The sequence below is a fragment of the Natator depressus genome, chromosome 8 (genome assembly GCF_965152275.1).
Source record: "Natator depressus isolate rNatDep1 chromosome 8, rNatDep2.hap1, whole genome shotgun sequence".
Lineage (NCBI taxonomy): Eukaryota > Metazoa > Chordata > Testudines > Cheloniidae > Natator > Natator depressus.
The window spans coordinates 50,699,004-50,717,278 of record NC_134241.1 but is presented as its reverse complement, the minus strand read 5'-3'; the positions used below and the strand labels follow the sequence as shown (position 1 = coordinate 50,717,278).

The following is an 18,275-nucleotide window of genomic DNA, read 5'->3' as shown; positions in this document are numbered from 1 at the left end:
CTTTTAAAACTGAGGGTTTTTTCCAGTCATGAAAGAAGTTGGATTCCTTTATCAAGTAATCATTCAAGACACTTTATTGCACAGAAAGGACTGCAACAGACTGGTGCACACAGTAAATCTATTGTCTAAACAGATTTATTCCTCCGTCACTGAAAGTATCTCAACTGGAACATGCAAACAGCAAGGCTTGGCTCTGATCATTGCAGATACAGAGAATGTTATGGATGAGGAACAGCAGTTACTTAATTAACCCTAGACATCTTTCTTTAGTTACTGTTCTCTCCCAAGTTTTTTACCTGAAGGAAGAGCATGGACTGTGTGTTTCCTTGGTGCAATTATCCTCGAGCTAGAAGTGCTGAGCAGTAGCTTGCAGACACTGATAGTGGAGGCACATTCCAAGCAGCAATCAAACGAAGTAATACTTAACTAATGTTCTGTTGCTCACACCATTTCCAAGCCCCTGGACACATTCTTTCAAACAGTATTGAGACAGGATTTCTGACTAGTCACCTGATAGTATTGTCACCTGACTAAGTACCGGATCTGGCACCAAAACAGACTGTTGCCTCATTTTTACCACTTATCCCCTTGCACGGTGGATCAGGTGAAAGTGGAATTTTCACTGTTAAAATGAGTTCCACTCTGAGTAATTCAAGTATGAAAACGTCACTAGCACAGAAAGGATGAATTAAAAAAAATCCATCAACTGTGTGTGCTTTTGGGTGTTTGAGCTGGGGAACAAGCAGTTAAATACAAAGTCTGAATGCAAAAATATTAGCTTTGGTAGATTTCACATTTTTGCTTTTTCTGGACACTCTTTTCCGGGGCTAAGAACAAATTTTTTAGCTCTAGTGTGTTGAGGCAGACAACGTAATTAGCCTGGTTTTCATAGGTGCCTAGCACCCATTCCTTCTGATTGCGTCAATAGTAACTGCAGGTGTTCAGCACCTTTGAAACTCGGGTAGCTTATTCAGATGTCTAACTTTAAGCAATCAAGTTTGAAAATTCTGGCTAGGGGATCTGCCTGGGACCCTGAAGTCTAGTGGTTCAGGTGACCTGGGCTCTAATCCTGCTTCTGACATTAACGTTGCTTGATTTGGGCACATCAGACAATTCAGCCTCAGTTCCCCCATCCATAGTACAGGGGCAATGATATTTAATAACTTAATAGGAACACTGAGGGGCATTTAGAACTCCATGTCTACTGCAGTACGACAACGCATCAGCGCAAGTGACCACGATGCATCTTTTTGATAAGCTGTCATGCAAGGCTCTTTACACTAAATAAATCCACAAAAATTGTCATTTTTTCCTCCTCCTCCCACTACTTAGCTTGTCCACCTGCCAATTTTGCCTTCCTTATCCAGTTTTCCTGTGTTTTCCCCACAGAAGTTCAATGGGTCTCTTGCACCTGCTCTCCCCCTACTGCTTATAAGAGGGCGCAAGGGGCAGGGAGAGGGAGATCCTTCACCACTAAGGATCTTCCCTCAGACAGTGCAGCAGACGGGGCTGAAACGTTGTCTAAGGAACTGTGTAAGGCGGTGGGGGGACCCTAACTCCTAATTTCTATAGGAATGGAACCCTGCTCCTGGATAGCTTAGCTGCAAAACAGGGGAAGATAATTATTCTGATTGTTTATATTATGGTAATACAGAGAAGCCCTGATTAAGGCTCCACTGTACTAGGCACTGTACACATATAAACAAGACAGCTCCCGCCCCACAATACACACACTCTCTTTCCCTCTCTGTCTCTATTATACCCATCAGAGGTGGGCAAACTATGGCCTGCGGGCCACATCTGGCCTGCGGGACCATCCTGTCCGGCCCCTGAGCTCCCAGCCGGGGACGCTAGCCCCTGGCCCCTCCCCTGCTGTCCCCCATCCCCTGCAGCCTCAGATCACCATGCTGCCAGTGGTCTGCCACTTCTGCAGGGCAGCGCGGTGGCGTGGCTGCAAGCTGCTGCTGCTCTGAGCAGCGTGGTAAGGGAGCAGGGGGGTGTTGGATAAGGGGCAGGGGGTTTGGGGGGGCAGTCAGGGGACAGGGAGCAGAGGGCAGAGGTTCTGGGCAGGGTCGGTCAGGGGACGGGGGGGGGGGGGGGGTTGGATAGGCATGGGAGTCGCAGGGGACCTGTCAGGGGAAGGGGTGTGGATAGGGGTTGGGCAGTCAGGGGACAGGGAGCAGGGGGGGTTGGATGGGGGTGGGGTCCCAGGGGGGCGGTTAGGGGCAGGGGACCCCGGGAGGGGGCAGTCAGGGGACCCCGGGAGGGGGCAGTCAGGGGACAAGGAGCAGGGGGGATGGGTTGGATGGATCAGGGGTTCTGAGGGGGACGGGAAGTGGGAGGGGGCAGTTAGGGGGCAGGGGCCAGGTTGTTTGGGGGGGCAGGGGCCAGGTTGTTTGGGGGGGCACAGCCTTCCCTACCCAGCCCTCCATACAGTTTTGCAACCCCGATGTGGCCCTCAGGCCAAAAAGTTTGCCCACCCCTGATATACATAATGAGTGGACAAAGGTCACATATAAGACAATAATGGTGGGGTAGGAGAGAGAGAGACAGGGTAAAAGGTGAAACCACCACAATAGGCACCAGTATCAGCACCAAATGCCTAACCATTGTCGAGATAGTTGTAGGCATCACAACCCAGGTGAGATTTATGGAGGAATCTGGAGGATAGCAATGCTCATTTTTGGAGGATCTGCTCCAAAATGGATAGAATGGGTGAAAGCACGAAAGTGCTTGAATGGGTGGGAAAAGCTAGCAGCGGTGAGCAGGGAGGACATGGGAGTTAACAGCTCAGTAATGTGCAAGAATTGGCAGGCCTGGCAGGGCTGTGCCACACAGCGACTTAAAATTCAGTAGTCTAATTCAGGGGTCTCAAAGTCCCAGCCTGCGGGCCATCTGCAACCTGAGAACCTCCCCAGTGCGGCCCGCAGAAGAGACACTCATGCAGACACACTGCCGGCAAGGTCTACTGCAGGCGCCACCCCCCCACAGCTCCCATTGGCTGGGGGAGAGGGACAGAGATACCATCACTAGTCGCTGGGCAGAGTCAGCCATGAAGGCAGCATCCCTTTTTTTCCCCCCACAATGAATATAAACAAGTCTAAATACCGAACACAACTATCTGATGCACACTTTGCTGCAATCCTGAAGAAGGTTTCAACTGCTCAGTCACTGAGGCCAAACATCAACAAACTGACAGAACTGAAGTGTTGCCAGGTGTCTGGCAACCACTAAAAACTCTCTGGCAAGCGAAGAATTGTATAAAGTTGCATGACAGTTTTGTTATTTCTAAGAAATTCGAAATAAAAAATACAATATCAACATTTTCTTTTCTGAACACCTTCCTCAGTGACATTATTGGCCCGCTGGGAGGATCTGAGGACTGGCACTGGCTCTAAGGTAAATTGAATTTGAGACCCCTGGTCTAATTGACAAGGTGGTGAAAGGAAATGCAGTGGAGGAACTCAGGGCTTGACTACACTTGCAGATGTAGAGCGCTGGGAGTTAAACCAGCCTTCGGAGATCGCAGAAGGGAAAACGCTGCAGTGTGACATTACACTGTCAGCTGCATGCACAGTGGCATGGCCACATTAGCGGTTCTTGCAACGCCACAGAGAGCAATGCATTGTGGTAGCTATCCCAGTGTGCAAGTGGCTGCAGCGTGCTTTTCAAATGGGGGGTGGGGGGTGGAGTGTGACAGGGACTGTGTATGTGAGGGGAGAGATAGTGTGTTTTGGGGGGCAGAGCGTGTGTCAGCATGCTGTCTTGTAAGTTCAGACAGCAGCAGATCCCCCCATCCCTCTCTCACACACTCACACTCTAATGGTTTGCTTTGTCCTGGAGCAGATAAGCATGTTGGCTGTCAGAAACAGAGCTCTGAAAGGGGATATCTGCATGCCTGCAGCTGAGTTCAAAACAATGACAAGAGTGGCCACTTGACTTCAGGGAATTATGGGATGTTTCTGGAGGCCAATCACAGCGCAGTAATGCAACACGTCGTCCACAATGACACCTGGGCATTTCAGCCAGGGCACAGCAAGCTTTATGCTTCTCATGGAGGTGGATTATCAGGAGCGCTCCCGCTGCAGAGTCCAGGCGCTTTAAGTGCCTTGCCAGTGTGGACACCTCGGGAGTTAGGGCACCCAGGGCAGATTTAATGCGCTCTAACTTGCAAGTGTAGCCAAGCCCTCAGAGTGAGGAAGCTAGCTGCTTTGTGGAGCTCCTAAGCCTTCCAGCAGTGGCAGTCTCAGTCCTCCAGGCTTAGTCTGTCCCTGCAAGCCTCTGACTGCTTCCCCAAGCACAGTGTTTCAGCCCTCCACACATGGACATAGGCATTGCTCACCTAGCCAACCACACAGAAGAATAAGCTCCCCTCCTGCAGAAATGGACCACCATTTCCTTGACTTCAGAGCTATGAGGGAGGGGTAGGCACTTGCTATGCAGAACTGCTACTGTAGGAGCTCCTGATAAGCATTTAGCTTACTTGCCCCAGGACCCCTTATGATTTGTGGCCATTCTCCCCACCCCCCCCCAACAAATTTAATATTTTAATTGTGCGGTGAACTGTTTGAATTTTATTGCCAAGGATGGGGAGGTGCAGCATACAGCTCCCGATTAATTTTATTTATACTGAATGATTTCACAACTAGCTAACATTGCTGCATAATTCTCATTGACTGCAATAGAATGTAAGCATGTGCTTAAAGTTAATCAATGCTTAAGTGCCTTACAGGATAGTGATGATTTAAGCACATGCTTAACTATTATCAATTCTATGTATTACTGTAGTACCTAGAGACCCCAACTGAGAGACACCACATTGTAGCTGGCACTGAGCAAACCAAACACTTAGTGAAGGGCGGCCCCTGCTCCAAAAAGCTTACAGTCTAAGTAGATAAAGGGTAGGAGGAGAAAGTGTGGCACAGAGCAGTGAAGTGACTTGCCCAAGGTCACACAGCAGGTCAGTGTTGCAGCTGGGAACAGAACCCCAGACTCCCAAGTCCCAGTCCAATGCCCTATCCCCTGTGCCACACTGCCTCTCCCATGCTTCAGGTGCTTTACTGAATCAGGGCCATAATTCAGAGCAGTTCCACTGTGTAAATCAGAAGGCCTTGTTATATAAGGTAGGTCTGATGCAGCATATAGTATTCGGGGCCCTAAGTATAGCTAAATTCCATTAGCATATAGCAGTATTAAAGCCAGTGACAATGACAGAAGTGGGAAAGCCACTTCTGCATCATTCCCATCATCTCTCTCCTCTCCTGCAACTTTCTGGAATGCACAAGTGTGAGTTTGTGAAGCAGAAGTGGCTTTGCAAACATCCAGACAACTGACTGAAGCATAATTTTGTCTAAAAAATGCAAAATTTCTTAAGCGTGCTTTCATTTTGAAGTTCCATAAACCAAAAAACAGACAAATTTTATGAAAAAGAGTTTAAACAGATATACAGAGGAAACATCAGTGTCAGCACCCAGCAACAACAGGCACACTAACATCAATTGGAGGGATTCCACTATACAAGGCAACAATGAAAACTAAGCAGGAAATACCGTTATTTGGACCTAAAGAAAGTATCTTGAAGATGAACCTGGTTCCTGCTTGTTTAGCCAGGAATCTGAGATAGCCCCTATCCAAAACCACAGATTTGGACACTCAAATGTAAGGGGGTTAAAATATTTGGTATTTCGGTATCGGTATTTGAATCTTACCAAATATGGGGGTCTTTGGCCTGCAAACTTGGATCTGATATTTTGATTTGGCTCATCTCTATTAGCAATATTGATCCTATGCAATTGAAACAGCAAACTTATACCAGCATTCCATGGTTGTTTTAACATGGAAAAAATACTGTACGAATGCCCAGATGACTAATCAAACTACAGTTTCTGCCACCACAAATTTTCCTAATTCCACAGAGACTCTTGTGTTCTCTTGTTCTTGTTCCTCTAAATTCAGTTTATAGATTAGTATATGAAGCATCCTAATTCAATAGCTATTGGGGCAAGCGGAGAATCAAAGTCACATCAAGTCAGGCATGTTTTAGATGTTATCAGCCAGGATCTTTTCTATTTCTTAGATTTCCTCTCCCAACTTCCCCCTTAGGAGCACTGAAGCACCAGACTCATTTACAACTGCTAGAAAGCAAGAGACAACTAGTGGTTAGACTGTTCCTGCCCTTTTGAAAAATGTAAAACAGAAATTCGGTGGTGGTGGTGGGTTGGGATGCTGTAATCTCACATTCAGAAACCCATTTAAATCACAAATGAAACGAACATGGGGAATTAAGGGTAAATTCTCAAATGCACCAATGTGATTTAGGAGTTTAAGACCCATTTGAAAGTTAGGTATCTAACTGTCTATATCACTTCTGAAAAGGCTATTTAGACACTTTTGAAAATGTTTATTCTTAATCTCTAGTCATAAAACCCCAGAGTTTGGCACAATGAGGCAGCTTCTCCCATCTGGGAAAGGGTGGGATAGCAAAGGCTGAGATGCATGTTTAAAAAGATGTTGAAATCTACACAGAGACTATTCACGCTTGACCTGCCTCTCTAGCCAGTGCTATTAATCCCTCTTTAAAGAGCACCAAAATTCAGCAAATTCATAGATAAAGATAAGATACTTTGCTTCAATAGGTCCAAATCCAATAATCTTTAGTTTCTATCTTCCAAAGAACTTCATCTCTCAATGGACTTTCCTCATTTGCATCAATTACAGCTTTTCTAAGCACCAAGGAGTCTTGAGAATCAACTTTGCTTTGTCTTACTTCCAATTAGATTTTACAGACAGGCTGTGTTGTTACTAATTACAGGTTCTCCCTGCTATGGCAATTCTTTCCTGATAACTGAAACACTAATTAAGAGATTTTTGCCTCTTCGTTTCCCACCCCGGGAATGAATTTGACAGATGTTGCCAAAACAAGGTTTTTCTTCAAAATGCCACAAAAACTACCCCCAAATGATATCATCTAAACTTTGTAGATTTTATTTTGTGCAGTGGTTTGTTTTACATTTGATTGTGTGTGTGTTTCGGGGACAGGAGAAACATAGGACCCCTTCTAGAAACAGATCAGTGATTCTGTGCTACTGGTCTGGCACATGTTATGAATGAGTGAAATTATTTTGGGCTCTTTCCATGTGGTTGATTAATAAATACCAATATGTAACTATAAACCATGAGAAATTACTAAGAACATAACCTGTCTAAAGAAGAGTTATAAGCTACCGAATGGCAGGACCTAAAGTAATAAGGAAGGTAACAATAAAAGAGGAAATTATGAAGACACACTAATTCAGTCTTCTTCATGAAACTCATCCTTAAACTTCCTGTGTGGGTACCAGCACTGGAGGCTCATATTGCTCACTATATGAAGATTAGCATGTCAGAGACTTATGTTTTAGTGGACCGGTGTTAAACAAAATAATGGTTCATTTTTAGCAGATGAAACAGTGTGATATTTAAAATGGAACTACCTCTGAAGCTATGTGCTTCCATGGATGAGATCCTAGTGAGTAAGGGAGATATTGAGGGTCTGCTCACACCCTCCAGAAACAGTTTTTAATACCATACACAGTGTTATTAACCAGCCACTTTCACAGTGGATTTTAACTAGTTTTAACCTAATGCAGGAAAGCCTTAGTTAAACACAACCTGTATAAAACAGGTACATAGAATAACCATGTGCAGCCTCTTCATAAACCGGGTAGCTTTCCTTTCAGTAGATATTCCTTTAATATTTAGGATGAGCCAGAAGGTGAAGCTTTTTATACACAACAGACTTCTTCTATGCATTATGACTAAGGCTGCAAGTTTGTCACGGAGGTCAAGGATTCTGTGACTTTCCGGGACCTCCGGGACTTCTGCAGCAGCTGGTACGGCTGGCCCGGGGGCCACCCGAGCAGCTCAGGCAGCCCCTGGACCAGCCACTGCTCGGGCAGTCACTGGCCACCGCACCCCCATCCCCAGCAGCAGCAGGACTTTGGGTATGGGAGGGGGCTCAGGGCTGGGGTTTGGGGTGTAGGAGGGGGTGAGGGCTCTGGGTGGCACTTACCTTGGGGGGCTCCCTGGAAGTGGCAACATGTCCCTCCCTCAGCTCCTAGGCAGAGGCTGCAGGCACTGCCCCCGCAGCTCCCATTGGCCAGGAACTGGGGCCAATGAGAGCTGCGGAGCCAGTGCTCGGGGCAGAGGCAGTGTGTGGACCACCTAGGAGATGAGGGAGGGACACATATTGCCGCTTCCAGGGGGCCACGCGTAGCTGGGTTAGGGTAGGGAGCCTGCCAGCCCCACCAACTCCTCCCCCTCAGCACCAGCGGGGGTCCCGGGCTGCCAGCCACACTTGAGCACCCACAGCACCCCCGGGCCGCCCCCTCCCCCACCAACATTTAGGAGGCTATACAGTACAAGTGATGGACAGGTCACAGGTAGTAAACAAAAATTCATGGCCTGTGACCTGTCCATGACATTTACTAAAAATACCTGTGACTAAAACATAGCCTTAATTTTGACCAATACATTGATTATTGTTTTTGTTCGTTTCAAAATAATCAAGATGCCCACCTTCTTGTGTGTTATCTTTGTGCCTGCAACAGATCTGCCCTGGGCTTCAGTTTCTTATCGATAACATGGATAATATATAGTTACATACGTCATAGGATTGATGTTAGGATCTTTGCACAGTGTTCTGATCACAGACAGTGGTATGAATCCTAAGAATTAGTATTATTACTAGTCATGAACTGAGCCCAAAGCATATGTATTATCTCATCATATAATGATATAGCATAATGTTTTGTCAGTTGCTAAAGTCAATTAAAGGTTGGTTCAGTACAATACCTTGATGTACTCTATAAAAGCATAATTGTAGCACTGCAGTTAACTGATTACATAATGATTCTCTCATTTCTGATAGTCAAGCATGTACAGTAACCTTACATACAGGAAAAAAGCAAATACCATTGCCATCCATTAACCCTCATAATAGATCCAGCTGTAAAAACTCATCTCTGGATAGTAACTTCAGACACTCTCAAGCTATAACGTCTGTTGTTCCCATGTCAAGCACATACTTCCTTAGGACAAGCGAGATACTCTTATCTGCTCCGCACAGCAATTTCATTGCTGGATAGTTTATCTGCCCCATTGTGCTTTACAGCTTTCGTGTCAATTCAAAGACTATTTCGGTCCAGTTGTTATCTGTACTGCTGGTGATACACTCTGCCCACTGCCATCTGTTTCCTTTTCTTTACAATGATTCCAAGTGGTTTACTTCATTGGTTTGCCCTCTGGCTCACTGTCTTGTTCATAAAAATATACTTCTCACCGTTCTCTCTACACCACCCCAGCTTCTTCAATCAGGAGGGATTTTGTGATGACTGATAAACCATGTCTCTAGTCAGCATGTGAAAAGTAAACAAAAGGAACCTGATCTACTACAGAGTGATCAGACATTAAAACCTTCCTACTTGTCCATCATCTCTGCCCTTCATTCATAATCTTCTTCTGCATGTCTTTCCTCCTCCCCTCCCGCTCTGTGTGCCCACACCTCTTTAGCTACTAAATTAGGTGGCCTATATGGTCCAGCAAAATTTTCATGATAGCTGTATACAAAATATGTAAAATATGGTCTGACTATGGGTTATCGTGTACTTTTCCTATGTACTTTTAATGGACTCTTGTCTGGCACAAGATGCTACATGTGCATCTAAGGTTGTAGGGAAAAATATATACTATTATTTGAGTATGTGATCATAGAATTACAATCTGTATTGTAAACACGTGCACACAAAGAAGCAGAGTGAAATTTGCATTGCAATCTTAACTTTGGCATTCCCAGACTTTCAGGTGCTTAACGGTCAGGTATAACTTTCTTTAAACTTTATTATTATTATTATAAGAAAAAAGACTAGGAGTTTCATTCCTGAAGACTTCTAAACTCTTCTGGCTTGCAACAAATTGTGCTTAATTTCCATTATCTGGAAATAAGTGTCTAGAAACCACATTTGTATTATTCCTATTCCTACACATTGGCATCTTCCCTTTTCATTTTCTAAATTGCATTTCTCTTTCCAAACCCCTAATGCAAGACCGAGAAAAAGCTCAAACCCCCTCCCATCAGGAAATTTGCTTTCAAGAAGAAAATGTGAGGTAGAGTGCTTCACAAATACAACCTTAACAGCTACTGAAACTGCTATTTAGCAATCTACAATAGATTGCTATACTGCATCTATACCCACGAAAAAATATCTATTTTTGAGCATTTTATTATCCACGTAATTATAGACTATTTTTTTTTAAAGTGAACACACTTGTGAAATTAAAACCCTTCTTTTATGTACTCTTCATATTTACATAAAGTCACTATCCTACCTAGTTTGCTGCTTAGAGATGTACCTGCAGCCTTTTCTTGCAGCTAACTCTCTTCTAGAATTGCAACTTTACAGCTAGGCAAAAGCAGAATTGTTCCTAGCCCCAGCAACAAGTGACAGCCTATTGCCAAGTCATGCTCCATCACTAGTTGCAGATGGAAACAAGAATTCACTTTGAACTATTGCTGCCTCCTTCTACTATCCCTCCCTGCGCGGAGACCACTCCCGGCTGACCGAAGAGGAGAGAGAGAACATGGGGAACTGGGCCAAAATGTGGCCTTGTGGAAACCCTATCATCACAACTGGTCTTCTATTTTTAAGTTTTCCTTAGAGCCCTCCATTTCTGTCTCCTTTGATTCATTTTTCAAAAACTATGACTATAACCAACACTGGCACAGCCCCTTGCTCACAACTCGTTGGTTTATTTGGGAAGCCGTACCTTCAAATGGACAGTATTTCTGATAGTGTGTAATCAGGTCTGGAGATTAGCTGTAGCCCAATAGTCACTAAAATACAATGCCAAGGAGCTTCTAAAAGGCTTAAATAAGGTAAATCATAACCAAGTAACAGCTCAAATGAACAGCCAGGAAGAGCCACTTAAAACGGTCTGTAAAGCATGCAGCACTATTGACCTGGGCTCACAGATTCAGAGTTATAAATCCCAGAGCTGCTTAGTATCCTCACAAATGCAGTTATAAGCCTCCCTGCTGTGCAGTATTCCCTCCCAGTACCCTCACTGATGTTCAGATAAATCCTAACACACTGAAGTCACTTTGTTGTCAGGCAATTATAAACAACGGTCACTCTCCTATGACCTCTGCTAACTCTTAGCTGAAATGCTATTGATTTGAGCAAACTGACTACGGCAATGCTGGATAGGAAACAGTTTCTTTAAAACAGAGAAATAATACATCTATAAATTAAAATTAGTACATTGCTTTTCTAATTTTGTAACTTACCAAGCTTAGCGGCTCCCTCTGGTGGATATTCAGGAAACTGACCCTCAGATGGGACGCTTACTGTACGTCGCAGGCACCGCCCTTTGGTAGATTCTGCCTGCTGCTCCTGTACCCCCTCCACAGGCATCTACAGAAAAAGATACCAACATCTTTAATTTGTCATTATACATTTCTTCTAATACTCAGTCTCAATGAGATTTGTTTAATTTTTCACTGATCTGGTAATAATATTCAGATAGGATGCAGCAGATCCAACCCAACCACAAAAATCTGGAGAGGTTACAATCCAGAAAAGGGGAAGTTAGTTTATTATAAAAGAAGTGAGCTACCAGGAAATGCAACTGTGCAAAGAGACTTGTGCATAGCACACAGAGGTACATATGTCTGTGCCAAAAAGGCACCAAGCAACAAAAACAAACAGCCTATACAATTACAAGGTAAGTCTTGTACCTGGAAACTGGTTTCCCCATGACTGAGGGACCAAGGGCCATTGGTCTGAAGTGCTACTCATTTCCATACTGTTAAAATCAGGCAGAATTTACTAATCAGATTACAAGGCTTGTTACACCCAAGGCCTCGAGACTCTACAAAAGCATGAAGTAACTGTACTGCCAACAAAGACACACGGTTATTACAATCAACTATAACAGAGGACTGGAATCAAGATATGTGGAGAGATGGACCACTGTTCTGATCAGTATGGCATACAAAAGGACAGAGGAACTTTTGAATGAAGGTTGTTACTGATGAGAAGGAGATGGAAGATGTCTGAAATATTTTATGAATATTATATATATCTGTGTTTGATTGTTATAGCATTTGCTATACGATTACTAAGGGTTAATGCAGGCTTATTCAGATTTATTTATTGCTAAAGGTTACACATGGGTTAGCACGCACACAGATAAGAGTGTGGAGAAACTTCTGATAGACACCCATTTACCAATAATTAATGGACAACACAGAATCAACTGCTTGGAACTCTCTCTCTGCCAAACGAATAAATTGGTTTGGCCAAGTTCAGTAGAGGCAGGGAGACACAGAGATTTGGGACTGATGAAAGGTCTGCCCCTGAAGACAGGGAGAGAGACTCAGGGACAGTGGGGAAGTAGACTGAGCCTCAGTTCCCAGACGTGGGGGTATCTGGATAAGCCAAATCTACTTAAGCTTTAGGTCAGGCCAATGCTCTGTTCTGGCTATTGAGACTGAATACTTTGTTTTGAAAAGGTCACAGCTCCTGAAGAGAAAATTGGCAGGGCTCTAACCCAGTCGGGTCTGCTAAGGAAGTCAGTCAGTTCACAGGGTGCTACAGCCCAGGACCCAGTCTGAGAGTCAGGGAGGAAGCGCACAATTATCCCAGAGAGATGAAGGCAAGAGGTCTATCACTTGCAGGGTTGTACTCAGAGATACTGAGAGGCTGAAAGTGCAGCTATCCCTGAACCATGACAATTGGTTCCCCTTGTTGGACTACCCCCCTACGATAGGTAAACTGCTAGCAATGTCTATATTTTCAGTTTCTTATATATTGCCATTATAACCCACTATTTTCAGTTATTTAGATATTTCCTTAAGTTTCACTGACTGGGCTGAAATTTTCTGTGTCTAGTTTCTCCATAAGTTTGAGACAACTTTTGAGCTGTTACAGACTATAAGGAGAGCGAACAAAATTGTGCCTCAACAAACAAATTCCTGCAACCCTTTTTTGGACAGCTCTGCATATGAAATGACTGTAGGTAGAAAACTGATATTTTCGCAGGGCAATAGTCCTTTGTCAGTGGTTACTAAGCACTCTAGTGAAAACTGGCTGAGATTTGACAGAATTAGAAAAAATGCAAACTTCAGACATGCACAGCAATGTTTTTAAACAATCTCTTTTAAACAATGACTCTAAAGGAGACCTGGCCTCACGGGAAACTGCACTAGCAGTATACCGCCAATCTGGAATTATGCAATTTTTTTCCCTTTCCAAATTACTTATTCTATAAATATTCTATTAAAAATTAACTATGAGATATTAATTCTGCAGAGATAAGCACTTAAAAGTCAAGAAATGTAACTTATTCTACCTTCTTGCGCATATGGCATTGAAATACAGTCTTTAATTGCATGATCACATAATATTTCACATTACACACAGGATCATGCTCTGTATATGGTTGTAGGAAAAAACTGCATCTTATAAATTTGTAGAGTGAAAAACTCAGCCTCATTCACTGTGCACCTTATACATAAATGTCTTTTATTGTCCCTATCTGGCATAACAGAGTAATAGTAATAGCAAAAGATATTAGTCATTTGTATCAAAGGCATATAAAATATGAATAATATTTTGTATTATTTGAGAAATTTATGTGATCATCTAGTTATAGATTGTACCTTAAGGGCTCATGCAATCTTAGCTCCGGCATTTCCTGACTTTTGAGTACTTAATCATGCAATATTAACATTTCTCTTCATGTATTTTTTTTAATGTAATTTGATACTATGCTTGTCTGTTGCCTCCTTCAAGCATTGCTCATTTTTTCAAAATAAATTTCTCAATTCCCTCATGGCTATTCTATTTGAAGCTTTATAGTTTGATGATGGATTTTTACTCAGAGGATTTCATGAATGAGGTCTATTTGAGAGAGTATTAGTAAACTAAGGGGACACTATTATTTTTGGTTTGTGTTACACTCAAACAAGATCAAATACTAGATTTGCAGTTTTCATTTGCAGACACCATTTAGGCATATTTCCTACTGAATGCTTTTTCATTTCTTTTATCAATCTTTATCTCTGCATTTTCTTTTAGATTGCTCTTGCTGAATGCTACATGTAATATCTTCATAGTATCCTGTGCCCTACTCCACTTAACCTTACCCACAAAGCCGCAAGGTGCTGATTAGTGACAACTACCCTTTTAGCAGACATGCATCACCACTCTAGTTCTAATTCTGTAGTCAATACAGTTCCTTTGCTTGTGAGCTTCCCTAAGACAAGATTGCTAATTAGCCCACAAAGTGGATATAGATATAGTCCCTTCTCTCTAAATACAGCTTCTCTACACCTTTGTCTATTCTTCTCGCATCAGAGTCTGCCACCCAGTAAATATTTTTACTTTTACATGATTAACCCTACTAGAACTCAGATCCATCAGTTGAGGCTGGAATGCCTGCATCCATTCTGGTAGCCACGCAAAGGCAGACAATGGGATAATAGGTTTCCCGCTTCTCAGAGGCTGACCTTCCAACAAGGTTTCTAAACTATATTCTTTGTTAGTAAGTTTCTGCAGCAATGCCTAAACTTAGTTTTCAGCTGTGTCATTAGTTCACTGTGTCCTAATTGGGGTTACGACCAGTGGAAGGAGCTATTACTAGAAAAACAAAAAGGGCAGAAAAGTATCTGTGCAGAAATGTATGAGCCAAATTTACCTGGTTCATTGGTCCATGTTTGGTGCTGATACCAGACAGGTGTAATAATATTTAATGAGTGTCTTATCCAGTGAATCTTGTGATTTTTCATAGAGTTTATTCAACACTTATTCAATAGTTTCTTACAGCATTTTACCAGCTCTGCAGCAGGTTGAATATATTATTCAACAAGTACCAGTGAAATCCATCTAATAGGACATTTTTCCCCAGATATTTGAGACCCAACAGTTGCCTAAAACTTGATTAGGGCTCTTTAACTAGTGGCAAGGTTCACAACTCTGATTACCTTCCACACACATGAAATCCTACCTTGGGTACTGTAATTAATACGGTATCAAATATGCCTTGAAGATCTATGAACAGCTACAGTCGTCTCTCTGCCCTTTAAACTCTCTGCAACAAGAAAGATTGACATCGATCACACGATGGTATATTCAAAATCTTTAGCTTCCTTTTGGGGAGGATGAGAATCAACATGCCCATCTCAACATGTGAGAAATCTTGTCTGGAAGCATCAACTAAATTGAAGTTGAAGTACACTATTTCCAGGAAAGGCAAGCTCAGATGCTTGAGAAGGAGTCTTATCACTATTGTTAGTCCCTCAAACTAGAGACTCCCATAATTTACATGTGGATGCAACTTCTTTCTTTCTTGGTCTAGTCACAGAGAATCCCTAGCCAGGAAACAGATAAGAATAACTACCCTTTTTCCCCCCCGTGCCAAGTGCTCTACTGTCTCCTATATGTTAGCCAAGGGCTAGAGAGGAGTAGAAAATGTAAGTTCAGACCAGTTAGAAATAGCTTGCTGGATAACCCAAAAAGCTGAATGTTCCAGAGGTCCAACTTCCTGATATCCCAAGCAGCCAAATATATCTTTCACCTGAAATTAGAAACTGTACATTTGTCTGCCTAATGAATCAGATCCGTGTCTTTAAGTGAGCAATCTGTCTTATTCCTCCAATGTAATGTCTCAGCCTATGGTATGCCCTAAAAGATGTGAAATGAGATATAATAGATATAATCAGAGGAACTAGAATCATCTAGGAACTATAGGGGACGTTTGCTTGTTCTCTCCAAATTACTGTTGCACTATAGAAGCGATAGGAATTTTAACACACCAGAAGATAAAAGAATACTAAAAGATATAAGCACCTAACCTGGATATAAAACTTTAGAAAAACAGAAGAATTTACTTAAAAATGGGGATATTTGAATTAATAGTCTAGGTAAATTTTAAATACAATTTTGGAAGTCAATCAAATATAAAAAGCCTCCGAAAAGTAAAGGATTGAAGAAATTTCTTGTAGACTGATGCCATCTACTGGATATGAATGGAAGAAGCAGAGAAAATAAGAGCTGAAAGCTGAGTGCCCAGCTGACCACTGCCCAACAGGAAGAGGAGGTTACTTACCTGTAACTGGAGGTTCTTTGAGATTGTGGTCCCTATCTGTGGGACCATCACTCAAAGAAGAACTGCAGTTACATCTACACTGCAAAAATATATATGTATAAAAAACCTGATGCAGTGAGTCTCAGAGCCCCGGTGAGCTGAGTTGGGCTTGTGCTCCAGGGCTAAAAATAGTAATGTAGGCATTCCTGCTTGGGCTGGAACCTGGACAGGAACGTCTACACAGCTACTTTTAGCCTCCCAGTGTGAGCCTGAGTCCATTAACCTAGGCTCTGAGATTCGCTGCTACAGGTTTTTTATATATATTTTGCAGTGTAGATGTAACTGCAGTTCTTCGAGTGATGGTGTGTGTGTGTATATATGTGTATAGGCAGCATAGACATACACTAAGAGCTATGCCCTTCTCCAGTGGACTTGGAAACAATATAAACCTAAGGCCACAGTGTGGACCTCAGAGTCTGCTAAACGCCTGTGACCAAACTGGCCTAAGACAGACAAATGATAAGCAATTGCTTTTGATATTCTTGTCTTTTTCATACCAAATAATTCAAATAGCAGGGATCACACTCTTAAAAGTGCCTTCAAAACAGTTGCATCTTTACTCCATAGAGAAATACTGGAAATATAAGAAGTGTATTAGAGGTAGAGAATTGATAATCGATGATTATTAGTAAATATAATAAGAAAATCTTAGTGATTTGTATTGTTCCCTGGTATAGCTGCTGGGCCCCTAACACTGGTCTATGTTAATTTCTTATAAGACTGCATGTATATTTTGTGTTCAGTACATGTCTAGAACATTTGTTATGTCCACATTGACTGATTAATTGTATACTTATGATTGATTGTATATGTATGTGGTTCTGGATGCATTAATAAACTGTTGCTTGGTTAAGAATAACCAAGTGTCCTGACCTGAGAAACACTGTCCAAGGTAAATGTAGGCCTGGAAAGAACCAAGTGTTAAAATTAGTCAACTAACACTCCTTGCACTTAACAAAAAAGGGGTTATCATAGTTAGACTCCACTCAACACTGGCTATAACACTTATAACTGGCAAATCTAGTTTGTTAGATTTCAGCTTTAAAATAGCTAGCATCTTGGCAAATTCATAAAACTGACCCCTAATCATTCTTACACTACTTCTTCAGATTACCAGAAAGTAGCATCTGTCTTGGATTCAAAGAACCCACAGATCTCATCCAGACTTACTAGCCCTTAAGAACGGGTTTTTTTTTCTCCCCTCCCTTTTTGTTCAGTTTTTAAGATTGTAAAGACTATTTAAAAAAAAAAAAAAAGCGCCTCTCACAGTTTTGACCAAAAACATAGAGTAACTCCTTGCTTAACATTGTAGTTATGTTCCTGAAAAATGCTACTTTAAGCGAAATGATGTTAAGAGAGTCCAATTTCTCTATAAGAATTAACGTAAATGGGGGAAAGAGGGTTAGGTTCCAGGGAAATTTTTTTTGGCAGACAAAAGACTATATTTTATACATACATATACACAATTTAATACTGTACACAGCAATAATGACTGTGAAGCTTGGTTGAGGTGGTGAAGTCAGAGGGTGGAATATTTCCCAGGGAATGCCTTACTGCTAAATGATTAACTAGCACTTGGCTGAGCCCTTAAGGGTTAACACATTGTTGTTAATGTAGCGTCACACTCTACAAGGCAGCACGAACGTAGGGAGCAGACACAGCATGGCAGAGAGAGAGAGAGAGACTCTGTATGTGTGCGCATGTGTGTGAGATGCATTGCCCCTTTAAGAACGCTGACCCTACTCTAAGTACACTGCCTTTTTAAGTAGATCAGCAAGTTGAGACAGCAGCTGCTGCCAGCAAGTTCCCTTTGTCCTGAGCCCTGTCGTGTCCCCCCCTTCTCTGTAGAGATGGGGTACAGGAGCGAGGGGGACACACTGACATTAGAACCCCTCTCGCCTCTCTCCCCCTCCCTTTGCACAGCAAGCAGGAGGCTCCCGGGAGCAGTTCCAAGGCAGAGGGCAGGAGCAGGACACAGCAGTGCAGGGAGAGACAGCTGAACTGCCTGGCAATTTATAGTCTGCTGGGCGGCTGCTGCACAGGGAACTTAGAGGAGCTGATAGAGGGGCTGCTGGTCCATCCTGGTTCCA

The 18,275-nt window shown here is 42.7% G+C and overlaps 1 protein-coding gene across 4 annotated transcripts in view; it reads right to left on the bottom strand.

Moving 5' to 3' along the window:
- The window catches only part of RASAL2 (RAS protein activator like 2), a 274,448-nt gene that overhangs the window by 116,046 nt on the left and 140,127 nt on the right, over positions 1 to 18,275 (bottom strand). For all 4 annotated transcript variants that reach the window (XM_074961012.1, XM_074961013.1, XM_074961014.1 and 1 more), the window contains exon 3: positions 11,324 to 11,450. In XM_074961012.1, coding sequence (XP_074817113.1) covers positions 11,324 to 11,450 — 127 coding nt within the window. The remainder of the gene's footprint in view (positions 1 to 11,323; positions 11,451 to 18,275) is intronic.